Here is a 26,659-nt window from a genome sequence, read left to right as displayed (position 1 = left end):
ATTTGGTCTGAGTTTGAAGAGATGTTAAATATTTTGTCCTGAGATAATAGCACTGAACATGACCTTAATGAAGCCTTTTTTATTTACTAATTCTTCAAGAAGTGACATTAGCTGAGGATTATCAAACAGAACCGATTAGGTCTCCTAAGCCTGTGTTTATCACAGACCTTATTTTCGCCTTTTCTCCAACGAACCACGGCAGAGTTAGTGGCTACAAAAAGATGCCATTTCCATTTCTCTCTCTTGAATGTCTTTTGAAAATAAAAAGGTTGTGTCTGAAGATATCACTACAGTAGATAAGTTCTCAATTCCTCTCAAAGCTCATTGGAGGAGAGGATCCAAGGTCCCCTCCCTCGGACTTCCTCCTCCAATGAGCTTTGAGAAGTAAAGGACAGAGGAAGAACTGGGGTGCGTTCAGTTCGCTTCAACATTTGCCATGCCGTGTGGTTTATACTGAATGACACGTGGTTTGGATGGTGAGGTGTGGCCTGATTAATATGGGTGTGAACATCTGAAATGTCAAAACTAATGCAGCACACCGTATGGGATCTGCCCTCACCATAATCACAACGGTTCTCAACCGGTCGTTCTGTACAGAACCATTTCCATTGAATTCAACATGGCACACAGTTCTCTCGTCATGTCTATATTTCATACGTAAAGAACTACTTTGTTGTCCTATTGAGAAACAATCGGAGTTAAGTTGTCATTATTTATTGGTCACAGTTTAAGCACATAAAAAAATTAGAATATTTACAGATTTAAAATGAAATGACATTTCTGCACTGTAAAATACTCCCAACTATTCAACTCACATTAAGCTCCAGGGGTAGGAACCATACATAAATCAAAAAACAGTAAAGTGCATATTTGAGAAACCTCCCCATATCATTGTTATTTCTGATAGAAAGGGAAGGGAGAAACTGCACTTTTCAGTCCCCCACACACTTCCTATTATGTACACAAAAGTGACAAACAATTTAAAACTTATGGAGATATTCTGCCGCACAAACAGTTCAGACTCCAACCAATAGAAAACAAAAAGGACACATCCTAAAATGATGACTCAAATACACACTACATACAGTATGCAACAAGAAACATTACACATCCTAGGAGTCACTACATACACGATGCCCTGAAGAGATCAGCTTTGTGTTAAGCTATAATCCATCGAGCCTTCCAATGATCCTAGAGGCGGCTGGCATATTGTCCACACATCTGACTATCATCTGCCAGGGAAGGTGGTAGGGGCTAAGGGAAGTGGCTGGCGTTTGACCAGCTCTCATCACTCTGTGTCTCTCACGCTCTCTCACACACACACACACACACACACACACAGTGAGGGTCACATAGTGTGGTAGAGGGTGCTGACAGTCCGTTTCTTCAGCCTACGTAGGGGGTGTGTCCTTCCATACTGCTGTCGTGTTGCCACGGAGATCAGGTCAGACGTTAGCGAGAGGGCATGGCCAGAGTCAGGATGTTTCTCCTTCTGCCAGCCTTGATTGGACGTAGGAGAATGCAAGTGTTCTGAGGGTGTGTCCCCGCTCTCACAAGGCCTCTCCGCTCTGTTGGTGAGGGACTCTTGCCTGCTGGTCGAGACAGAAGGACACAGGGCATTGTGGAACAGCACCCTCAGTTTCCTGGAGGACTCGTCAGCTTCTGTGGAAGGAAGGAGAAGTTCCACAGCGGGTGTCGCCGGAGAGGTGGGGCTAATATCCCAATTGCTCAGGTCATTGGCCGACAGGTCTAAGCAGCCCAGCTTAGCCAATGAGGCAGAGCGCTTCATCAGGGAGGGCGGTGTCAGCCCAGCCTGGCGAATCCGTGCCTCCACCTCCCTGGCTCTCTGCCTGTCGCCACCCCTGACCCTCTTCTGCCTCGCCTGTGTACCTTCCCCCCACACCTGGCCCACACACCTGGGTACCTTGGCTCCGCCACCGCTCACCTGGCGAAGAAACGCCCCCAGCTCCCGCAGAGTTTCCCATGTCTCCCTCATGTCGTCGTCACCGGGGGGTCCTCGACCCGGGAGACTGTCCCAGTCTGTGCCCGACTCAAACTCTGTCACCCCCTCCAGACACAGGAAATCCACTGAAGAGAGGGGGGCGAGGGCAGAGTTTAGGGTAGGATGGAGAGGGGTGATGGGGGAAGAGTGTTGAGGGGTCATGGGGGTAGGGTGGAGGGTAGATGCAAGGCTGCCATCAAGGTTGTGTTTGTGCATTTGGACACTGTCTTCATGTAAACCTTCTCTCCAAGCCTCCTGTCCTCCATCTTCCTCCATAGGACTACAGCCCCGACCCTTTTCCTGCACAGTGCTGACCTCTGACCCCTGCGGGCAGAGTGGTGCATTCTGGGGGTTGGAGTTTGTCTCTGGGAAGGGGTGAGAGGCAGGAGGGGAGTGTTCTCTTGAGTGAGGGAAGAGGGGGGAGCGACGATGGGGGTGGGTGGGGGGGGAGGGGAGGTGGGGAAGGGGAGTCCTGCCTCATTCGCTGCTCCAGCTGTTGGGTGACGCGGCGCACAGAGCCCATCGCCCAATCAGCAGAGTGAGGGGCGGGAGGAGAGTGGGAGACTGCTTCCATCTCTTCTGCTTCGTCCTTCACTTCCTCTTTGACAACGTCCACTTCCTGTTGTGACTCTGCATCTTTGCCCTCTACTTCCTGGTTTGACTGACCCACTTCGTGGTCCTGGGAAGCAGTAGGCTCTGGTTGGCTGGGAGGGGCCACAGTGTGCGTCATGGACTCCAGTTCTGTGACTATGAGGTGAACAGAGACAATGCTCTCCTGAGAGAAAGAAGAACAGCAATCAGTACAATAAATAACAATATAGAAGTAGTCATTTTGCAAGTTGGTAGCCTAAATTCATTTTCTTAAGATCCCCACTAACACCACTGGGTGGCGATGTTGGAGAACACAAACTCACAACTGAATCTATTAGGTACTCATATCTTCAGGGCATGGATTCTACCAGTCAGAAACGTTCCACGGGCATGTTGTTCCATGCTGATGGCATCATGCAGTCGCTGCAGATCAGACTGGCTCATCTTAGTTAGCATTTATTTATTTTTTTGCCCATAGATTGTAATTTTTTTGTCACTCAAATATCACATGAATACACATTAGACATGACAAAATGTGTAGAATTGCAGGAAATAAGCTTTAAAGCTAAATTCTTTCCAACAAGAGCAGTGTGAACAGTTTGTGGTGTCATGAACGGTGCTTGTGCCCATAGAAATAGAGGTGGGTGCTAGCAGGAGGTGCGGGATGTTCCCCAATGCTGGAAGGGGGGCCACGAGTGAAAACGTTTGGGAATCCCCGATTTAGCAGATGCTGTTATCCAGAGTGACTTACAGACAGATTTTTCACCTAGTCAGCTCGAGATTTGTACCAGCAACCTTTCGGTTACTGGCCCAACGCTCTTAACCCGCTAGGCTGACAGACATCCAGTTTTTAGCTGTTAGGAGTGGAACACATCCGTGACAAAGAGCAACGACTTGTGCATTCCGTGATGCCATTCTGCACACCACTGTTGTACTGCACTGTTGTCTGTCTGTTTGGGGCCCGCCTGTTAGCCCCACTCTGCCGCGGACTTGATATCTTTTGTTTATCGTACCGTTCTCGGTAAACCCAAGACACTGTCGTGCGTGAAAAGCCCAGGAGGGCGGCCGTTTCTGAGATACTGGCACCGACAATTATACCACGCTCAAAGTTGCTTAGGACACCTGTTTTGCCCATTCTAACGTTCAATCAAACAGTAACTTAATGCCTCGATGCCTGTCTGCCTGCTTTAAATAGCAAGCCACAGCTCCTCACTGTCTGTAGGAACGATGCATTTTTGTGAACAGGATAATAACCTGTCCGGTGAGTGTATTTCTATATGAACATGCTTCTGTGTGGAACAGTTGTATTGCAACTACAGATAGTCAAACCCTAATTAAATCACAAATTGCCTTTATTACAGTGCAAAGACCCATCACAGGATTTGACCAAAATCATTAAAATTGTCTCACCCTCTTCCTCTCCTCGACCTCCTCCTCCTCTCCCTCCCCAGTCGCCACAACAGAGGGGTCCTCCTGCTGCTGCTGCTCCTGTCCTGGATCCCTGGGTATGGGCTGAGGTGTCTGCTGCAGTGCCTGATCAGAAAGGCAACGGGTCCTCCCATCCTGAGTCAGGCCCTGAAACTTCTCTCTGGCGCTGAAGAAGTTGATGTGGTCTGTCCCAAGAGCCGAGGACCCCTCCGCCTCGAGAGCAGGGTCCTGAGGGGGGGCACTGGGCTGGCTAATGATGAGTACCTCAATACTGGAGGGTTGTTGGGATGCTGAACTATCCAATGATGCCCCAGGTAACCGCTCGTCACAGTCTAGTTTCTTGTCAGGCACTGGTGTGGACGGCTCTTGTGGTCCTGCAGTTTGTGTGCTTGTTTCCGGGGTCATCGACGATGACTCAGGCACGGATGGTGTCACCTGCAGCTGGCAGTATTTTTCCTTAGGCAAGGTGGTGGACGGCTCCTTGGCTTTCGGAGTCTCGTCTTCATCGGAGGAGGTTGGAAGGGCGGCGGGGGAGACAAGGTGGTGTTGGATAGGGGGCGGATGAGGGCGCCTGACCGGCACGGTCTCCGCCACGGTGACAGTGGAAATGTCAGGCACCACGGTGGCCGCCCGCGGCTGAGGGAGAGGGGTTGAGTGGTCCTCTTCATAATCACACAGGCCGTTGGAGAGAGGGGGTGACTGGGAACACACAGACTCCCCATGGGCCTGGGAACCAGTGGAGGCAGTAGTAGCTGCTGCTGTTGAACGATTCTGGTCCCCAGTACCCAATGACTGGTCCCCAGTACCCAATGACTGGTCCCCAGTACCCAATGACTGGTCCCCAGTACCCAATGACTGGTCCCCAGTACCCAATGACTGGTCCCCAGTACCCAATGACTGGTCCCCAGTTGTGGAGGTCAACAGAGCATCAGTCCTAGTCTCCTGGTTAGTGTCCAGATTATTCTCCTGGGTAGCAGTAGCATTGGGCTGGCTACTGGACTGTACCACCTTCCCTGCACTAGAAGGGGTCCCACACTCAGAGATGGACCGCACCACCTGGCCCGTGTTGGAGGGGGATCCCAGCGGCTGCAGCAGCTCCTGCAGGGAGGGGGCGGCGGGGCTGTTACCCTGGTTACGAGGGTCGGAGCGGCCCAGGGTGTGGGGGTGTTGGACGGTCTTACATAGTGGCTCGTGGTGCTCCGATAGGTCACTGTCCGAGTGGGAACGCCACAGCTTGTTGTGTCTCTGCTTACTGGGGGTGGGGTAGTGTGTGTGTAGAGAGATAGAGAGGGGGGTGGAAGAGTGGTAGAGAGAGGGGAGAAAGGGTAGTGGGGGAGAGAGAGGGTAAGAGAGAAAGGGGGGGTGGAAGAGTAGTAGAGAGAGGGGGAGAAAGGGTAGTGGGGAGAGAGAGGGTAAGAGAGAAAGGGGGGGTGGAAGAGTAGTAGAGAGAGGGGGAGAAAGGGTAGTGGGGAGAGAGAGGGTAAGAGAGAAAGGGGGGGGTGGAAGAGTAGTAGAGAGAGGGGGAGAAAGGGTAGTGGGGAGAGAGAGAGGGGGAGAAAGGGTAGTGGGGAGAGAGAGAGAGGGGGGGGGGTGGAAGAGTAGTAGAGAGAGGGGGAGAAAGGGTAGTGGGGGGAGAAAGGAAAGAATGACCGAAGAGGAAGAAAGAGGGAATCGAGAGATCAACATTAAATACTAGTTTCTGGTAGGCTCCTCCATCCAGCTCCATACCAGACTGGCTGCTCATTGGCTGACTGAAAACTGACTCATGGGCCCCGCTGACTCATTGGTAGTTCCCCTGACTCATGGGTAATTCACACACGTGTACAAAACATTAGGAACATATTCTTAACATTAAGTTAAAACAGCCTCAAAACAGTCTTAATTCTTTGGGGCATGGACTCTACAAGGTGTTGAAAGCTTTCCAAGGTGGCTGGATGACCTTTGGGTGGTGGACAATTCTTGTACACACGAGAAACTGTTGAGTGAAAAACCCAGCAGAGTTGCAGTTCTTGACACAAACCAGTGCGCCTGGCACCTATAACCCGTCTCCTCTCCTTCATCTACACTGACTGAAGTGGATTTAACAGCAGGAAGGGAACATGGATTCACCTGGTCAGTCTCCTCTCCTTCATCTACACTGACCGAAGTGGATTTAACAGCAGGAAGGGAACATCGATTCACCTGGATTCACCTGGTCAGTCTCCTCTCCTTCATCTACACTGACTGAAGTGGATTTAACAGCAGTAAGGGAACATGGATTCACCTGGTCAGTCTCCTCTCCATCTACACTGACCGAAGTGGATTTAACAGCAGTAAGGGAACATGGATTCACCTGGTCAGTCTCCTCTCCATCTACACTGACCGAAGTGGATTTAACAGCAGTAAGGGAACATGGATTCACCTGGTCAGTCTCCTCTCCATCTACACTGACCGAAGTGGATTTAACAGCAGTAAGGGAACATGGATTCACCTGGTCAGTCTCCTCTCCATCTACACTGACCGAAGTGGATTTAACAGCAGTAAGGGAACATGGATTCACCTGGTCAGTCTCCTCTCCATCTACACTGACCGAAGTGGATTTAACAGCAGTAAGGGAACATAGAGTTACCTAGATTCACCTGGTCAGTCTCATGGAAACAAAAGTGTGTTTCTCACAACTATCATCTGCTTAGAACGTCTTCACTAGGTGTATTAATGTGCTGTAAGTGGCAAACAATGCAACCTGAGTGAGAGAGAGAATGGGTACGTGTGAGAGAGAGAATGGGTACGTGTGAGAGAGAATGGGTACGTGTGAGAGAGAATGGGTACGTGTGAGAGAGAGTGTGAGAGAGAATGGGTACGTGTGTTAGCTAGTGCAGTGTGTACCTGGCCAGCAGTATGCCCTGGTACTCCTCTAGCTGTCTCATGAAGGAGGGGTTAGGTTTGGTGACAGCACGTCGCTCCTTAACGTAGTTGAATGCTCTCTCCAGGTCCCAGCCGTACTCCTTCATAGCGTAGGCTATCACCGTGGACGCAGAGCGACTCACACCCATCTTACAGTGAACCAAACACTTAGCTCCTGCTTTCCTACAGGGACACAGACCGAGACATTATTTAACACAGACACACTCTAGAACTGGTTAAGGTAATGACATGGGAGCACAGAGATCAGAGACGTTAGAGAGATAGACAAAAGATGGTAGAGAGAAACACAGAGACCCATCTCTAGAAATATGAGAAAGATGTGAGTGAAAGTTAACGTGGCGAGAGAGTTGAGAGAAAGAGAGTTGAGAAAAAGAGAGTTGAGAAAAAGAGAGTTGAGAAAAAGAGAGTTGAGAGAAAGAGAGTTGAGAGAAAGAGAGTTGAGAGAAAGAGAGTTGAGAGAAAGAGAGTTGAGAGAAAGAGAGTTGAGAGAAAGAGAGTTGAGAGAAAGAGAGTTGAGAGAAAGAGAGTTGAGAAAAAGAGAGTTGAGAAAAAGAGAGTTGAGAAAAAGAGAGTTGAGAAAAAGAGAGTTGAGAGAAAGAGAGTTGAGAGAAAGAGAGTTGAGAGAAAGAGAGTTGAGAGAAAGAGAGTTGAGAGAAAGAGAGTTGAGAGAAAGAGAGTTGAGAGAAAGAGAGTTGAGAGAAAGAGAGTTGAGAGAAAGAGAGTTGAGAGAAAGAGAGTTGAGAAAAAGAGAGTTGAGAGAAAGAGAGTTGAGAGAAAGAGAGTTGAGAGAAAGAGAGTTGAGAGAAAGAGAGTTGAGAGAAAGAGAGTTGAGAGAAAGAGAGTTGAGAGAAAGAGTTGAGAGAAAGAGAGTTGAGAGAAAGAGAGTTGAGAGAAAGAGAGTTGAGAGAAAGAGAGTTGAGAGAAAGAGAGTTGAGAGAAAGAGAGTTGAGAGAAAGAGAGTTGAGAGAAAGAGAGTTGAGAGAAAGAGAGTTGAGAAAAAGAGAGTTGAGAAAAAGAGAGCGTTGAAAGAGAACGAGTCCACAGAGGCCGGTCCAGTAGTGACTCACCTGGCTCTGGAGATGAACTTGTAGGTGTCGTTCCAATAGGCCAGCAGGTCTGTAGCCTCCTCATCATACACACGGATGTTATGATACTCAAACACACCTGGGAAGAAGTTGTCAATCTCCCTCGTCACGTTCAGAATATACTGCACACTGAGGAGGATGAGGGAGAGAAAAGGGAAGGAGTGAAGGGAGAAAGAGGAACAAGGGCAGGAGAGAGGTGACCAGGTTGTCATGATAGAGAGGCAATGGAAATATCAATAGAATTGAGATTTTGAATTTTATGAGCAGTGCAGTATGGGAGTAGTAGTTCTCTAGAACAAGCCTTACCCACTGTTCTGCAGCTCTTCCAGATTGGATGCGTTCCACTCAGAGCCCTGGAGGGAAACAAAAAAACACTAAGATCAGTTCCACTCCAGTCCAGCTTTTTTCCCCCCAATGTCCCTTTACACTTTCAGGTCAGGGGGAAGCCAGTTTAATGGACGACAATAATAGCCAGTTAAACAATAAGTATTACTAGAGACTGGGATAGAATCAGAGACGAGAACGCCAGAGAGATCGATCGACCGACCTACCAGGTAAACATGGTCAAATATCTCAGTGGGACTGTCCATCTGACCCAGGATCAGGATCATCTCCTTGTCTATGTACTCCTTAAACTCACACAGGTTACACACCATGTGCACCTCCAGCTCTGTGCGGATCTAGGACAGAACACGCAGGTTATACACACAACGTGCATTTCCACCACGCTACTAACAAGAAATGTAAAAACTATGACAGCTTGTTATGAACACACACACACACCTCTTTGCAGGTGACATTCTCAAGGTCTTTATGCATCATGATCTCTCTCAGACGAGTCTTGATGAGCCGCTCTGTCCTCTCTCTCTCCGTCGGCCTGGGAACACAGCGGGAAGTGTGAGATCACCCTCCCTCCTTCCTGGACTTCAAACGATGACCCTTCCAGCTTTCTTTCTACCTGTTCTTCGCCCCTCCCCTTCTGCCCCTTCTTCGCCCCTCCCCTTCTGCCCCTTCTTCGCCCCTCCCCTTCTGCCCCTTCTTCGCCCCTCCCCTTCTTCGCCCCTCCCCTTCTGCCCCTTCTTCGCCCCTCCCCTTCTTCGCCCCTCCCCTTCTGCCCCTTCTTCGCCTCTGCCCCTTCTTCGCCCCTCCCCTTCTGCCCCTTCTTTGCCCCTCCCCTTCTGCCCCTTCTTTGCCCCTCCCCTTCTGCCCCTTCTTTGCCCCTCCCCTTCTGCCCCTTCTTTGCCCCTCCCCTTCTGCCCCTTCTTTGCCCCTCCCGCCCCTTCTTTGCCCCTCCCGCCCCTTCTTTGCCCCTCCCGCCCCTTCTTTGCCCCTCCCCTTCTGCCCCTTCTTTGCCCCTCCCCTTCTGCCCCTTCTTTGCCCCTCCCCTTCTGCCCCTTCTTTGCCCCTCCCCTTCTGCCCCTTCTTTGCCCCTCCCCTTCTGCCCCTTCTTTGCCCCTCCCCTTCTGCCCCTTCTTTGCCCCTCCCCTTCTGCCCCTTCTTCGCCCCTCCCCTTCTGCCCCTTCTTTGCCCCTCCCCTTCTGCCCCTTCTTCGCCCCTCCCCTTCTTCTGCCCCCCCCTCCCCTTCACCCCTCCCCTTTCTTCGCCCCTCCCCTTTCTTCGCCCCTCCCCTTTCTTCGCCCCTCCCCTTTCTGCCCTTTATCAGGCCATAAACCACAGAGCTATATAATATTGTGTGGTACACACCTGTGAATATGTAGTAGTGTGTGTGTGTGTGTGTACAGTGTACACCAGCTCTGTGTGAGGTTTCAACAACAACTATTTCTAGAAGGTCACGTTCAGGTCCATAGAAACAGCACGGATGTTAAAACCCTCCCTCTTAATCCACGTTCACCTAATTAGGCCGTTAAACAAGAACCCGATGACAGAAATAGTTTGTCCTCAGGACCAGAGACATTTCAGGAAGACTTGTTGAAGCTGGTTGTAGCTCAGTCAACATCTGAACAACATGTAGTTGTGACTACATCCGTTTTGTTTCACTGGGCATCGGCGATGGTGTTGATCATGGGACCTCCAAGTGATAAACATTTCCAATGTAGTGATTACGCACACGGTAAATAAACAGAGTCCCACGCGTCACGCAGCGCGTTTATGACACTCACACGTCAGAGAACATCACGGGAGAGTCGGCACGATGTGATTGGACGTCCTGCATGGCGTTCCACTCGTTGATGCGTGATTGGTCAGAGGAGACCCGGCTCTGGTAGTAGCTGACCCAGGTCAGGAACAGGCTCCCGGGGAAGTAGTTATGGCAACGAGCCACCTCACACGCCTTGTGGAGCGACTGCAGAGCAGACCTGGGAGAGGAGAGAAATGGAGGGATGAGAGGGAGAAGATGGAGGGATGGAGAGAGATGAGCAGAGAAGGATGGAGAGACCATGGATGGGTGGGGGGGGGGGGAGAATGTGACATTGATGAGAAATTGAGAAGATCAAAAGGTAAATGATATGCAAGGTAAAATAACAAAGAGGTGTATCAGACATTAGCTAGCACGGTGGAAACAAACCAAAAACATAACATTATGAAAAGTGTACTCACCACATGGCCTGCACCGACACCGGCTTGAATACATGGATCCTGTTATCAGTGGACACACTGAAACCCCTGACAGAGAGAGCGAGAGAGAAATAAGCACTCATAAGAATTTACAAGGTCCCCTTTTCCTGACAGTCCTGTGAAACATACATCTGTGGAGATGAGTGTCCCCCTGTCAGTATGGTGTGCGTGTCCCCCTGTCAGTATGGTGTGCGTGTCCCCCTGTCAGTATGGTGTGCGTGTCCCCCTGTCAGTATGGTGTGCGTGTCCCCCTGTCAGTATGGTGTGCGTGTCCCCCTGTCAGTACGGTGTGCGTGTCCCCCTGTCAGTACGGTGTGCGTGTCCCCCTGTCAGTACGGTGTGCGTGTCCCCCTGTCAGTACGGTGTGCGTGTCCCCCTGTCAGTACGGTGTGCGTGTCCCCCTGTCAGTACGGTGTGCGTGTCCCCCTGTCAGTACGGTGTGCGTGTCCCCCTGTCAGTACGGTGTGCGTGTCCCCCTGTCAGTACGGTGTGCGTGTCCCCCTGTCAGTACGGTGTGCGTGTCCCCCTGTCAGTACGGTGTGCGTGTCCCCCTGTCAGTATGGTGTGCGTGTCCCCCTGTCAGTATGGTGTGCGTGTCCCCCTGTCAGTATGGTGTGCGTGTCCCCCTGTCAGTATGGTGTGCGTGTCCCCCTGTCAGTATGGTGTGCGTGTCCCCCTGTCAGTATGGTGTGCGTGTCCCCCTGTCAGTATGGTGTGCGTGTCCCCCTGTCAGTATGGTGTGCGTGTCCCCCTGTCAGTATGGTGTGCGTGTCCCCCTGTCAGTATGGTGTGCGTGTCCCCCTGTCAGTATGGTGTGCGTGTCCCCCTGTCAGTATGGTGTGCGTGTCCCCCTGTCAGTATGGTGTGCGTGTCCCCCTGTCAGTATGGTGTGCGTGTCCCCCTGTCAGTATGGTGTGCGTGTCCCCCTGTCAGTATGGTGTGCGTGTCCCCCTGTCAGTATGGTGTGCGTGTCCCCCTGTCAGTATGGTGTGCGTGTCCCCCTGTCAGTATGGTGTGCGTGTCCCCCTGTCAGTATGGTGTGCGTGTCCCCCTGTCAGTATGGTGTGCGTGTCCCCCTGTCAGTATGGTGCGTGTCCCCCTGTCAGTATGGTGCGTGTCCCCCTGTCAGTATGGTGCGTGTCCCCCTGTCAGTATGGTGCGCGTCCCCCTGTCAGTATGGTGTGCGTCCCCCTGTCAGTATGGTGTGCGTCCCCCTGTCAGTATGGTGTGTGTCCCCTGTCAGTATGGTGTGTGTCCCTGTCAGTATGGTGTGTGTGTGAGAGACATTGTTACCCGTCTCCATCCAGGTGTATCAGTGAGTCGCTCCATAGAGGGAGAACCAGCCCCACCGAGCACGAGCTGGAAGACCAACACAATAAGCCGGTGTTACTACACCACATTGCTCTGTGATAGTCCAACACGATCTCCGAGTCCACACACACACCTGTCTGCAGGACTGAAGTCCATACCCAGCACCAAGCTCTCCTCGGTGTCCTGACGGCCGTTAGTGGAGACCACCACCATGTAACGAGTCCCCTGGTACACGGTACTCTCCAACCGGACAGCCTAGAGAGAGAGAGGAGGAAGTACAGAGAGAGGAGGAGGGAAGTAGAGAGAGAGAGGAGGAAGTAGAGAGAGAGAGGAAGAAGTACAGAGAGAGGAGGAGGGAAGTAGAGAGAGAGGAGGAGGGAAGTACAGAGAGAGAGAGGAGGAAGTACAGAGAGAGGAGGAAGTACAGAGAGAGGAGGGAAGTAGAGAGAGAGGAGGAGGGAAGTAGAGAGAGAGGAGGAGGGAAGTACAGAGAGAGAGAGGAGGAAGTACAGAGAGAGGAGGAGGGAAGTAGAGAGAGAGGAGGAGGGAAGTACAGAGAGAGGAGGAGGAGGGAAGTAGAGAGAGAGAGAGGAGGAAGTACAGAGAGAGGAGGAGGGAAGTAGAGAGAGAGAGAGGAGGAAGTACAGAGAGAGGAGGAGGGAAGTAGAGAGAGAGAGGAGGAAGTAAAGAGAGAGCGAAGGAAAGGAAGCGTGAAAACCAGATCTTGACTATTGCGTTGATGAGAACTATGTTTGTGTTTTGATCATGCAGGTGTGTGTGTGTGTGTGTTTACTCACCAGTTTGATGTTGTCCTCTGGTCGGAGGAGAGTGAACATGGTCTGCAGGTGCTGCTGGAGGTCACCTGGAGAGACACACACACACACTTAACACTGCACTCTGTGTTCCCATGATAACAACCACCACACTGTACCATTCCACTTTATAGCATCCTTATTGCATGTACAGACTTTGCATATCTGCTCATTAGTAAATGCTAATCTCTGTCACATTAATGCTTTATCACGGGCATCTTTTCATTACTCTCTCCTCTAAATGAAACACCAATTAGGGAATTTCTCATGGCCACGGTTCTTTGCTTGCTCTTTGCGGTCTAGGCCAGATAACTGGTAAACACTTGGTGACAACTGCTGACGTCAGAAAAGGGCTTTATAAAATACATTTCAATGATTGATCTGGACATGAAACTACCGTGCTCAGTTTCCCATAATGTGTCTACTCCGTACTGTACCTGCATGTTTGCTGCGGAGCTGAGCGAAGCGGGAAGCAGAGGTAGGGGAGGAGCCATTTCCCCGGGGCAGGAAGAGGGCGGCACCTTTCACTGTCAGGAAGCTCTCACTGATACTGGAGAGAGAGTGAGGGACAAGAGGGAGAGATGGAGAGGAGGAAGAGTGTTAAAATGCTTTCACAACAACCAATACAATCCTATTGATTATGGTAGAACCGCCCAGTCTGCTGCCCCTGAGACAGTGTAGCTGAGGAATAACAGGGGAAAGAGGAGGTCGCTTAGAGACAGAGTGGAACAAAAGCAGACCGTCCCGTGCCCCTGACCCGCTTCCAGGTTCCAGCACACCACTACATATGGGTTGTTGTCTGATGACCGTGTGACCTATTAGATGGATGTTCTCTTAAACGCTACAGGCTAAGGGGCGATGTTCTCTTAAACGCTACAGGCTAAGGGGCGATGTTCTCTTAAACGCTACAGGCTAAGGAGCTATGTTCTCTTAAACGCTACAGGCTAAGGGGCGATGTTCTCTTAAACGCTACAGGCTAAGGGGCGATGTTCTCTGTAACGCTACAGGCTAAGGGGCGATGTTCTCTTAAACGCTACCGGCTAAGGAGCGATGTTCTCTTAAACGCTACAGGCTAAGGGGCGATGTTCTCTTTAACGCTACAGGGTAAGGGGCGATGTTCTCTTAAACGCTACAGGCTAAGGGGCGATGTTCTCTTAAACGCAACTGGCTAAGGGGCGATGTTCTCATAAACGCTACAGGCTAAGGGGCAATGTTCTCTTAAACGCCACAGGCTAAGGGGCGATGTTCTCTTAAACGCCACAGGCTAAGGGGCGATGTTCTCTTAAACGCTACCGGCTAAGGGGCGATGTTCTCTGTAACGCTACCGGCTAAGGGGCGATGTTCTCTGTAACACTACCGGCCAAGGGGCGATGTTCTCTGTAACGCTACCGGCCAAGGGGCGATGTTCTCATAAACACAACTGGCTAAGGGGCAATGTTCTCTGTAACGCCACAGGCTAAGGGGCGATGTTCTCTTAAATGCTACAGGCTAAGGGGCGATGTTCTCTTAAACGCCACAGGCTAAGGGGCAATGTTCTCTGTAACGCCACAGGCTAAGGGGCGATGTTCTCTGTAACGCCACAGGCTAAGGGGCGATGTTCTCCGTAACGCTACCGGCTAAGGGGCGATGTTCTCTGTAACGCCACAGGCTAAGGGGCGATGTTCTCTTAAACGCCACAGGCTAAGGGGCGATGTTCTCTTAAACGCTACAGGCGTTTGTGAACCAGGAAGGAACAAGGAAAATTCAGACAAGTGTGGACTTTGCCAGTCCCCACAAGGAAAAATACTTTTAGGTTTACAACTAGGGTTAGGAGTTAAGTTAAGGAAAATAGGATTTTGAATGGGGATCAAATTGTTTTGTCCCTACAATGAGAGTAAAACAAACTAGTGTGTGTGTGTGCACTCATGCAATGGACCTCCTTGGTGTCAAACTAAACTACTACCAAAACAGCAAAGCCAGGTGGAGCTCCTGACCCACCCATCCCGTCTAAAATTACAATTCCACACAAACACCCTGAGCACTTGAACCTGACAAATGAGCCTGGCTGACATCTCAATTTAAAGCTGCAATATGAAACTTTTTTGGGGTGGTGACCAGACCAAATTCTCACAGAAATATGAGTTATAGATCTGTCATTCTCATTGAAAACAAGTCTAAGTGGTAGATCTGTTCTATGCGCACCATTTATATGCTTCCTGTTCCTTAAGTTTAGTTTTTGCACACCAGCTTCAAACAGCTGAAAATACTATATTTTTTGTTATGGAACATATATTTTACAGTGGTTTAGAGATGGTACAATGATTATCTACACTAAACTTGCTTGTTTTGACACAAGCTGAAACTAGGCGAACCATTAGCATTTTTTGCAACCAGGAAATGGTAGAGCGATTTCTGCATAGTGCAACTTTAACATGGTTGTAAATGTATCTCATCTGTATCACTGAATTTGCACAACGACTCATCCCGAAATGAATTCCGCTGCTCTACAGATCGCTCCAGGGAAGAAACGCTAGTGGGTGTGGTATTTGGCCGGAGCGATGTGGTAAGTCAGGCCATCACTGAATACCTACAGTAATCAGAAAGACGACTTAACAGTACAGAGGACTATGCCTACCTCACTGACTGTGTCCCAATGGTAACCTGTTTCCTGTATAGTGCACTACTTTTGACCAGGGCCCATAGGGCTTTGGACAAACGTAGTGCATCATATAGGGAATAGGGTGCCATTTGGGACAAGCCTCCTACTGTACAATAATCTACTGTACTCCCAACTGCCTACTTGCGGTGGGCTTCCATGTTTCATCCTGCAGGCTGAAACTGACCTCAGTACTGAAGATAGAGTACTGGTCGGCAGTAGAATACAGTACTGAAGGTAGAGTACTGGTCTGCAGTAGAATACAGTACTGAAGGTAGAGTACTGGTCTGCAGTAGAACACTGTGCTGAGGGTAGAGTACTGGTCTGCAGTAGAACACAGTACTGAAGGTAGAGTACTGGTCTGCAGTAGAATACAGTACTGAAGGTAGAGTACTGGTCTGCAGTAGAATACAGTACTGAAGGTAGAGTACTGGTCGGCAGTAGAATACAGTACTGAAGGTAGAGTACTGGTCGGCAGTAGAATACAGTACTGAAGGTAGAGTACTGGTCTGCAGTAGAATACAGTACTGAAGGTAGAGTACTGGTCTGCAGTAGAACACTGTGCTGAGGGTAGAGTACTGGTCTGCAGTAGAACACAGTACTGAAGGTAGAGTACTGGTCTGCAGTAGAATACAGTACTGAAGGTAGAGTACTGGTCTGCAGTAGAATACAGTACTGAAGGTAGAGTACTGGTCTGCAGTAGAATACAGTACTGAAGGTAGAGTACTGGTCTGCAGTAGAATACAGTACTGAAGGTAGAGTACTGGTCGGCAGTAGAATACAGTACTGAAGGTAGAGTACTGGTCGGCAGTAGAATACAGTACTGAAGGTAGAGTACTGGTCGGCAGTAGAATACAGTACTGAAGGTAGAGTACTGGTCGGCAGTAGAATACAGTACTGAAGGTAGAGTACTGGTCGGCAGTAGAATACAGTACTGAAGGTAGAGTACTGGTCTGCAGTAGAATACAGTACTGAAGGCAGTAGAATACAGTACTGAAGGCAGTAGAATACAGTACTGAAGGTAGAGTACTGGTCGGCAGTAGAATACAGTACTGAAGGTAGAGTACTGGTCGGCAGTAGAATACAGTACTGAAGGTAGAGTACTGGTCTGCAGTAGAATACAGTACTGAAGGTAGAGTACTGGTCTGCAGTAGAATACAGTACTGAAGGTAGAGTACTGGTCTGCAGTAGAATACAGTACTGAAGGTAGAGTACTGGTCTGCAGTAGAATACAGTACTGAAGGTAGAGTACTGGTCTGCAGTAGAATACAGTACTGAAGGTAGAGTAGTGGTCGGCAGTAGAATACAGTACTGAAGGTAGAGTACTGGTCGGCAGTAGAATACAGTACTGAAGGTAGAGTACTGGTCGGCAGTAGAATACAGTACTGAAGGTAGAGTACTGGTCTGCAGTAGAATACAGTACTGAAGGTAGAGTAGTGGTCGGCAGTAGAATACAGTACTGAAGGTAGAGTACTGGTCGGCAGTAGAATACAGTACTGAAGGTAGAGTACTGGTCTGCAGTAGAATACAGTACTGAAGGCAGTAGAATACAGTACTGAAGGCAGTAGAATACAGTACTGAAGGTAGAGTACTGGTCTGCAGTAGAATACAGTACTGAAGGTAGAGTACTGGTCTGCAGTAGAATACAGTACTGAAGGCAGTAGAATACAGTACTGAAGGTAGAGTACTAGTCTGCAGTAGAATACAGTCGTGAAGGCACAAAACACAGTTTGTGGAGAAAACACACTTTTTCCATACTCTGAATCTATGGGTTTTTAACCTGAGCAACACTGTTTTATTTTATCGTGACAACACACCCTCCTCCATAACATGGACACACACAGGGAGAGAGGACACACACAGGGAGAGAGAATACGCAAAAGACACACACGGAAATGTGCTTTCAAACACACAGCTGGTTCCAATTTTGTGGTGGCTTAACTGTACTGGACATGCTCATAAACTAACTAACGAACGAGGGGGAGAGAGAGGAGCTTAAAAACACAGGTCAAGAAAACAATGTGTGTGAGACCTCTGCACGGCCATCTTTAAACCTGACCCTCCTCTACAGTGCTTCAGCCACTCTCTCTCTACTGCAGAGTCACTAGCTTATGGCTTTGGCCTTTATACAACATTAGGCACAAACCCATATTAGATAAAGTAATGATGCTTACCCATCGGTCTAACTAACCCAGAAGGCCATGTAGCTGCACTTACGGAAACATATGAAAGTGTTTTACATTTTATTACTGCAGGGGTTCTCTAAGTTTATATTAAAAGTCGTTTGAATGTTTAAGCGACTTTGGGCCAACGGATCTGCGGAATAAGTTTAAAGTGTGTAAAACAAAACAAGAAAGTGATATTACTCATCTAGAATGTATGTTCTTAACCCTGGGCAACATGGGCCTGGGAGGCTCACTGGGATATAGGTATCCCACAGTACTCCACCAATTATCCATTTTTCAACCGAATACTATTCCCCAGTTCATTTTTACATAAATGCACTGCAACTTAAAAGATCAAATGGATCCATTTAAATCGCATTATCAAATCATTTCTGGGAAACAATTAAGTACCTTTTTTGCTTACAACATTATTCCATATATGTTTTATTTTATAGTTTTGATGTCTTCACTATTATTCTATAGTGAAAATAAAATAAAAACCCTTGAATGAGGAGGTGTCCAAACTTCTGACTGGTACTGTATGTTTGGAGACCGAGCGAGAGAGAGAAACAGAGAGGGACAGAGCGAGAAAAACAGAGCGAGCGAGACAGAGAGAGAGAGAGCGGGACAGAGAGAGAGAGAAACAGAGAGAGGGACAGAGCAAGAAAAACAGAGCGAGCGAGACAGACAGAGAGAGAGAGAGAGCGGGACAGAGAGCTGTTTACTAATGTTTCCCCTGTTTATTTCCCTTTTGTTCATTGTCTATTCCATTTGCTTTGTCAATGTAAACCTGTTTCCCAAACGTACATTTGGACTTTAACTATTTGCACATAATGACATTTGTAAAGTCTTTATTCTTTTAGAACTTCTGTGAGTAATGTTTACTGTTAATTTGTATTGTTTATTATCTACTTCACTTGCTATGGCAATGTAAACATATGTTTCCCATGCCAATAATGCCCCTTGAATTGAAATTGAATTGAGAGAAACAGAGAGAGAGCGAGAGAGAAACAGACAGAGCGAGAGAGAAACAGAAAGAGAGCGAGAGAGAAACAGAAAGAGAGCGAGAGAGAAACAGAAAGAGAGCGAGAGAGAAACAGAAAGAGAGCGAGAGAGAAACAGACAGAGCGAGAGAGAAACAGACAGAGCGAGAGAGAAACAGACAGAGCGAGAGAGAAACAGACAGAGCGAGAGAGAAACAGACAGAGCGAGAGAGAAACAGACAGAGCGAGAGAGAAACAGACAGAGCGAGAGAGAAACAGACAGAGCGAGAGAGAAACAGACAGAGCGAGAGAAACAGAGAGAGAGACAGTGAGTAATCCAACTATTGGTATGCAGCGATCTTCTCCATTTCGAATCTTCTCACTCATTGATCGAATACAGGCGAGTGTTATCATGACATGCGGCACATTGGACCCACCGGTCTCAATGAGCGGAGATTTGAAATATTAAAATGGAAGCGTAGACATGGTTGGATTACTTCATGGAGCAAAAAATATATATAATTTGAATTTATAATATGTTCCATTATTAAAAACGCACCACCTGCAACTGGACGCAACGACATCTTAGAATCTGTGGTTAAATCACATTATCTGGGCTCCTGAGTGGCACAGTGCTGTGCAGCATCTCAGTGCTAGAGGCATCACTACAGACACCCCGGTTTGAATCCAGGCTGTATTTTAATGAGCAGGCTTTCTTCATGATTTGTTTTATTTTGACTGGAGCCAGATTAAGCATTCCACAGTTTCAGGGTTAAAAGGGAGGGATAATCTATGGTTTTCTTCTGGGCTGTCTTGTATTACTCACGAACGTAATCTAGCCTGGGCTAAAGCAAGGAAATCACGTTCTGATGCTGATTGGCTTATTTTTAGCCAGTTACAAAACGTGTCATTTTCATCTCAGGAAGGCCACGTCTGAACATTGTGTGCGTTACCACTGAACCTGAATGATCCTAGAACGTTCTGGAAGACTATTAAGTCTGTCTGGTAACAGTAATGTTAATGAAATTACCATCACATGTACTGAATATGACAAAACTGAAATGCTGAATTGTTTCAATGAGCACTTTGTATCATATGGTAGGCTGCTTGATTCAGTGTCCTCTGTCTCTGTACAACCCTGTGTGGATGAACCAGTGAGAGCTGGTCAAACTTTCAGCTTTTTGCCATTCTAAGTGCAGGAGGTACATAAAGCCCTGAAATCCTTAGATCAGAGAAAGCCTGCAGGTCCTGATCTTCTGGATCCCTGCTTTGTAAAACTGGCAGCTGATTTCATAGCTGAACCACTTACATATCTGTTCAATCTAACCCTGGAATGTAATGAAATTCACAAAATCTGGAAAATCAGCATTTGTCCTACCACTTTTAAAGGGGGGAGATCCAACTCTTAAATAATTATAGGCCAATCTCAAAGCTGTCACTCCTGGTGAAAATACTTGAAACCTTTGTGAGTGAACAGCTAAAAGAGTTTTTATATACTAACTCTATTTGATCAATGTACCAATCGGGCTTCAGGAAGAAGCATAGCACAATTACAACAGCCATGAAGGTTTTTAAATGATATCACTGAAGCCCTTGACAAAAACAACAGCACAACATACCTTGTGTCAATTGAAGCTCATCCTCAATACTGACAAAACTAATGGTGTTTTCTAAAGCAAGAAATAAACCTCTGAACCTTTCACCACCTGTCAGGACAATGAGAGACTGTAACCTCATAAATATCTTGGAATTTTAATTGATGACGGCCTCTTAAATTGCATATTCAACAACTTACATTTATGCCTATACTAGACTATGGTGATATTTTATATATGAATGCTTCCGCTCAGTGTTTGAGATCAATTGACACCCTTTACCATGGAGCATTGAGATTCATTTTAAACTGCAAAACCCTTACGCACCACTGCACTTTATATACAAGGATCGGCTGGCCTTCTCTACTCAATCTTATGCTCAGTCACTCGTATACTTTTATTTACAAAGCCATTTTTGGGGGTTTCCTACCATTTTATTTTGACATTTTTATTGTTCAGAAATGTGGTGGGTACTCTTCATTTGCAGGACTTTATCATGCTAACTGTTCCAAATGTCCGAACTGAATTTGGTAAAAGGGCTTTTATGTACTCTGCGCCATCGTCTTGGAACACCTTAAAAAAATACTTTTAAACTGGAAGAACGTGTCCCGATTGGTGTTTTTAAATCATTGATGAAAGATTGAGGCTGATTCCCTGACCTGTTAATGTTTTTAATTTGATGTTTTATGATATTTTTATGATATTTTCTTTACTAGATCACCTGTAGTTTTCATGTCTGTCTAAATGTGTAATGACATGGTGCTGCCTATCTTGGCCAGGACGCTCTTGAAAAGTACATTTCAAAATCTCAATGAGCCCTTCCTGATTAAATAACGGCGAAATAAAAAATATGTAGCTAAATGTAAATGCCGCATTTGAGTTGTCTGCTTCGCTGCAAACTGACTGGGGTATATGAAGGTAGAGATGGGAGCAGGGCTCAACTGGAGCCGTTAACTGCAAACTTACAGCTGATCAATCCTGCTCTGGGAGATGACAGAGTCCTCTATGAAGTACGGTGTCAAGGCGTAGAAGCACCGGACCGGAGAGCTCCGTGGAGACGGGGCTACAACACCGGGAGGCATCGCTGTGATGTGGAGGACGGGAGTGGGTCGACCTGTAGTTCTGTGACGAGGCTTGCTTCACTCCAGAACGGCCATGTGATTGGTTACGCACGGGTGACCATGAACCGCTGTACAGCACTGACCACGATCGGGGACACACCGAAAAACACGCCACTGATGTCTAGTTTTAGAACCTCAAACTCTTATTTCATCCAGATACACGGTTCAAGCACGAGCACCAAATCACTAGCACACCAAACAACGCGAGTCCGCTGTGTTTAGTCCAAAGTCGACATATGTAATAACACTAACATAATAAAATGTAAACAAATAAAATCAATATAAAAACAGATGTGCAACGTTTCACAATTCGCTCTCCAGATACACTTCATTATCGGTGCCAAATAAACACTTGACTGGATCAAGATCCCTGTGAGCTGTATTCTGTTCAGATGATGACATCCTGAATGTTCCCAACCCGCAGTTGGGCTGCGGTAAATACTTCTTCCCGGGAGAAAGGGAGGAGACTGCGCACATGTGCTTCAATCCAGGCTCCGCAGGGATAGAAGGTGAAGTCCTGAAGCCATAAACACTGATCTTAGATCGGCGTTGGTGGTTCTCCCCAATGATCGTTATGGTTACAGGATGTGGAGGAAAGCTGATCCTAGATCTGCGCCAAAAGGTCGCCTTCTGCCTTGCGGCAGCGACACACGACACGGCTGTTTTCAGCTTCCTTCCAGTAAGAACGTGACGAAAACAAAACACGGAACAAAGATTGGGAAATCCAACAGCAATCAGATAACACGAGGAGAACATGAGCCAGGTCCTAACCAGGGTTGTTTATCTGGTTGTGAAGCAAGCATGTTGATTTCAATGTATTAGGTGGCCTACGCCTACATTTCATGTTGTGGAAAATACAGGCTTAAACCAACAAACATGTTCATATTCTCAGCTGTCAAATGACAACAAGTAGCATCCTAATCTTACCACATTGTGTGCTAGTCTGTGTATTATGTTTTGTAATTGCTTGTATAGTCTCAGGGTGTGTCTGGCTTAATGTTTGTTTGTGTTGTCCTGACCCTCAACTATGTGGTATAGAGGAAAGACCATGAGGTGTAGTGGTTAGATTGATTATGGCTCAGCAGTGTGCAGCAATGCTGCTGTAGTGCCCTTGATTAACCTGATGGGCCGGCCACACACACGAGATTGCATGTGATCATGGAAGGATTCAATCTATCAATTTAATTTCAAATCACAGACACATTTAATCCTAACATATAGCAGATGTATATAGAATAGATAAGGTTATATACAGTGGGGCAAAAAAGTATTTAGTCAGCTACCAATTGTGTAAGTTCTCCCACTTAAAAAGATGAGAGGCCTGTAATTTTCATCATAGGTACACTTCAACTATGACAGACAAAATAGAGAAAAAAAATCCAGAAAATCACATTGTAGGATTTTTTATGAATTTATTTGGAAATTATGGTGGAAAATAAGTATTTGGTCAATAAAAAAAGTTTCTCAATACTTTGTTATATACCCTTTGTTGGAAATGACAGAGGTCAAACGTTTTCTGTAAGTCTTCACAAGGTTTTCACACACTGTTGCTGGTATTTTGGCCCCTTCCTACATGCAGATCTCCTCTAGAGCAGTGATGTTTTGGGGCAACACAGACGTTCAACTCCCTTCAAAGATTTTCTATGGGGTTGAGATCTGGAGACTGGCTAGGCTACTCCAGGACCTTGAAATGCTTCTTACGAAGCCACTCCTTCGTTGCCCGGACGGTGTGTTTGGGATCATTGTCATGCTGAAAGACCCAGCCATGTTTCATCTTCAATGCCCTTGCTGATGGAAGGAGGTTTTCACTCAAAATCTCACGATACATGGCCCAATTCATTCTTTCCTTTACACGGATCAGTCGTCCTGGTCCCTTTGCAGAAAAACAGCCCCAAAGCATGATGTTTCCACCCCCATGCTTCACAGTAGGTATGGTGTTCTTTGGATGCAACTCAGCATTCTTTGTCCTCAACTCATTGTGTTTGGAGTTTTTACCAAAAAGTTATATTTTGGTTTCATCTGACCATATGACATTCTCCCAATCTTCTTCTGGATCATCCAAATGCTCTCTAGCAAACTTCAGACGGGCCTGGACATGTACTGGCTTAAGCAGGGGGACGTCTGGCACTGCAGGATTTGAGTCCCTGGCGGCGCAGTGTGTTACTGATGGTAGGCTTTGTTACTTTGGTCCCAACTTTCTGCAGGTCATTCACTAGGTTCCCCCGTGTGGTTCTGGGATTTTTGCTCACCATTCTTGTGATCATTTTGACCCCACAGGGGTGAGATCTTGCGTGGAGCCCCAGATCGAGGGAGATTATCAGTGGTCTTGTATGTCTTCCATTTCCTAATAATTGCTCCCACAGTTGATTTCTTCAAACCAAGCTGCTTACCTATTGCAGATTCAGTCTTCCCAGCCTGGTGCAGGTCTACAATGTTGTTTCTGGTGTCCTTTGACAGCTCTTTGGTCTTGGCCATAGTAGAGTTGAGTGTGATTGTTTGAGGTTGTGGACAGGTGTCTTTTATACTGATAACAAGTTCAAACAGGTGCCATTAATACAGGTAACGAGTGGAGGACAGAGGAGCCTCTTAAAGAAGAAGTTACAGGTCTGTGAGAGCCAGAAATGTTGCTTGTTTGTAGGTGACCAAATACTTATTTTCCACCATAATTTGCAAATAAATTCATTTAAAAAAATCCTACAATGTGATTTTCTGGATTTTTTTTCTCATTTTGTCTGTCATAGTTGAAGTGTACCTATGATGAAAATTACAGGCCTCTCATCTTTTAAAGTGGGAGAACTTGCACAATTGGTGGCTGACTAAATATTTTTTTTTGCCCCACTGTATACTGATGAGTGGGTCCAATAAGCTAATAGTATAATATTCAGAGCTGTTAAAGCCTGGATACTACAGCTGACGACAGAGAAACCCTTCATCCTCTACTGCTAACTGATTGGATGAGGAACACTCATGACCCAATCACCTTCCTGCTCCATCGCTCTTTATTTCTCCCCCACTTACCACATTCTTTTCTCCCTCATATCACTACACGTCTTCTCTCTTTCAAATCGTTCCATCTCTAACAAGCACACACACAAAAACACACACACGGAGGATATCGCTGTGCTTGCGGAAACCTTGTTCACCAGGGAGCTGAGCTCATGTTTGCAGAACTGTGAGTGGGAAAGCAGGAAAAGGTGCAGTGTGTGTACACACACATGGGAATGTTCCTCTTCCTAGCTCAGAATTTCCCAAACTCGGTCCTCGGGACCCCAAGGGGTTTTTGCCCCAGCATTACACAACTGATTCAAATCAAACCTTGATGATTAGTTGATTTGAAATCAGCTGTGTAGCACCAGGGCAACAACCAAAACGTGCACCCCTTGGGGTCCTGAGGACCAAGGTTGGGAAACCCTAGCCTAGCTCATCTACCTCTCTGGTTGGACCACTGAAATTCAAACTTTTCAATGAGACAGAGGATGCCGGACAAAAACACCAGACACTCTGCTGGACCAGCCATGTCACTGGGTCTGTGTTCACACACACACACATGTCACCATGGTGACCCTACAGCCACATGTAAAAACACTCACACCAGGCTCACGAAAATACACACACACACATACTGTAATCCTTTCTGAGATGGGATGGGGTTTACTAATTGATTAGTGCGTTAATAATCTGATTAACTTCCTGCCTCCCTGACTTCCTGCTAGTACATTATTTAGATAACCTTCAATACCTGACTGGATTGGTGCCAAATGCCAATAAATATACACTGAGAACGCAAAACATTAAGAACACCTGCTTTTTCCATTACCAAAGGACATCCAGCCAATTTGACACAACTGTGGGAAGCATTGGAGTCAACATCCCTGTGGAACGCTTTCCACACCTTGTAGAGTCCACCCCCCCCCCCGACGAATTGAGGCTGTTCTGAGGGCAAAGGAGGGTGCAACTCAATATTAGGAAGGTGTTCCTAATGTTAGCCTACCGGGGTCTGGGCAGTCATCTTCCTGTATGCAGTGGGCCACACTACATGGACTAGATCCCTCAAACAACTTCGGACGCCCAAGCCTGTTCCACCACATTTTTTCATTGTTCTAATCAGGGACCGATTTAGACCTGAGACACCAGGTTGGTGCAATTAATTATCAAGTAGGACAGAAAACCAGCCGGACTTCGTAGGAGAAGAGTTGAATACCCTTTGGACTAGAGTGAGTGTGTATGTTTTGCTCCCCCGACATCACTGTACTGCTGCTGTTCACTGACCCGCAAGGTTACACCTGGTCGCTGCTATTTGACATTAAAGTGGAACAGACAGCGGTTTTAACTACTTTGCAGATATGAAACAAACAATCATAATAGTCAAAAATATGAAATTCCCAGTTTATGCTACAAAAACAACGTTATAAGAGTATTTAAAAATAGGTTATATTCCATGACGTACACGATGACATTGTTGACCGAATAGATGATTCAGTTCAATATAATTCACCAATACATTTCTTGGTAGTCCAAACAATATTGCTATCAGGTTGGAAATCACAGATGCACTGATTCAATGACTCAATATGTCGGACAAAAACGGACAAACGTAACTAAGGCTGGGAACGTCAATACAATCAAACTAGCAAAGGCAATGATCACAGGTCAGTCATAATGTGGCTAATATGCTAGCGTATCTGTGGATGTAACAAGTTAAAAAGACAGGGCTTACCGTAGACTAGATAGCTAGCTAGCTGCTAAGAGGATGTCATGTCATTGGAGGAGTGGTTGAGTGACTGACTTTTTCCTCTCATTGTTTTCAGTAGCTATACACAGCTAGAGATGCAGGTGTCATTTGGTTAGCTAACAAGAACTTGAACGACTGTTATACAGTTGGCATATTTGGGGCGGCAGGGTAGCCTAGTGGTAAGAGCGTTGGACTAGTAACCGGAATGTTGCAAGTTCAAACCCCTGAGGTATAAATCTGCCGTTCTGCCCCTGAACAGGCAGTTAACCCACTGTTCCTAGGCCGTCATTGAAAATAAGAATTTGTTCTTAACTGACTTGCCTAGTTAAATAAAGGTAAAATTAAAATATATATATATTTCAGCTCATCTTGCTCTGGCTAGAATTAGTTGATGTACAGTATCAGTAAAAAGTATTGACACACCTACTCATTCAAGGGTTTCTTTATTTTTACTATTATTTACATTGTAGAATAATATTAAAGACATTGAAACTATGAAATAACACATATGGAATCATGTAGTAACCAAAAAAAAAGTGTTGTGTCAAAATAGATTTTATATTTGAGATTCTTCTAAGTAGCCACTTGATGACAGCTTTACTTGGAATGCTTTTCCAACAGTCTTGAAGGAGTTCCCACATATGCTGAGCACTTGTTGGCTGCTTTTCCTTCACTCCGCGGTCCAACTCAACCCAAACCATCTCACAACTGAACAACAGAA

General features: G+C 46.9%; 2 protein-coding genes across 3 annotated transcripts in view; both read right to left on the bottom strand.

Moving 5' to 3' along the window:
- Positions 1–692: 692 nt before the first annotated feature.
- On the bottom strand, positions 693–2,279 carry LOC118945269 (protein phosphatase Slingshot homolog 2-like). Its single transcript, XM_036967362.1, has one exon. It carries the CDS (start codon positions 2,276–2,278, stop codon positions 1,349–1,351), a length of 930 nt encoding a protein of 309 aa, XP_036823257.1. The 5' UTR covers position 2,279; the 3' UTR covers positions 693–1,348.
- Positions 699–26,659, bottom strand: part of ssh2b (slingshot protein phosphatase 2b) — a 43,601-nt gene continuing 17,640 nt past the window's right edge. The window contains exons 1-14 of one of the 2 annotated variants that reach the window (XM_036967360.1): positions 21,052–21,616; positions 13,145–13,257; positions 12,693–12,757; positions 12,029–12,150; positions 11,878–11,943; positions 10,567–10,632; positions 10,131–10,325; positions 8,794–8,887; positions 8,562–8,690; positions 8,317–8,363; positions 7,993–8,139; positions 6,887–7,087; positions 4,004–5,273; positions 699–2,777 (exon numbers count right to left, since the gene is read on the bottom strand). In XM_036967360.1, the coding sequence (XP_036823255.1) occupies positions 2,283–2,777; positions 4,004–5,273; positions 6,887–7,087; positions 7,993–8,139; positions 8,317–8,363; positions 8,562–8,690; positions 8,794–8,887; positions 10,131–10,325; positions 10,567–10,632; positions 11,878–11,943; positions 12,029–12,150; positions 12,693–12,757; positions 13,145–13,257; positions 21,052–21,167 (3,126 nt within the window). In that variant the 5' untranslated portion in view covers positions 21,168–21,616 and the 3' untranslated portion in view covers positions 699–2,282. Of the gene's footprint in view, positions 2,778–4,003; positions 5,274–6,886; positions 7,088–7,992; positions 8,140–8,316; positions 8,364–8,561; positions 8,691–8,793; positions 8,888–10,130; positions 10,326–10,566; positions 10,633–11,877; positions 11,944–12,028; positions 12,151–12,692; positions 12,758–13,144; positions 13,258–21,051; positions 21,617–26,659 lie in introns of those variants that run through there. The other variant, XM_036967361.1, reaches the window with a different exon arrangement.

The sequence above is a fragment of the Oncorhynchus mykiss genome, chromosome Y (assembly GCF_013265735.2).
Source record: "Oncorhynchus mykiss isolate Arlee chromosome Y, USDA_OmykA_1.1, whole genome shotgun sequence".
In the NCBI taxonomy this organism is placed as follows: Eukaryota; Metazoa; Chordata; class Actinopteri; order Salmoniformes; family Salmonidae; genus Oncorhynchus; species Oncorhynchus mykiss.
Note: the sequence above shows the minus strand (reverse complement) of the source record. Positions and strands in the feature narration are given on the sequence as shown.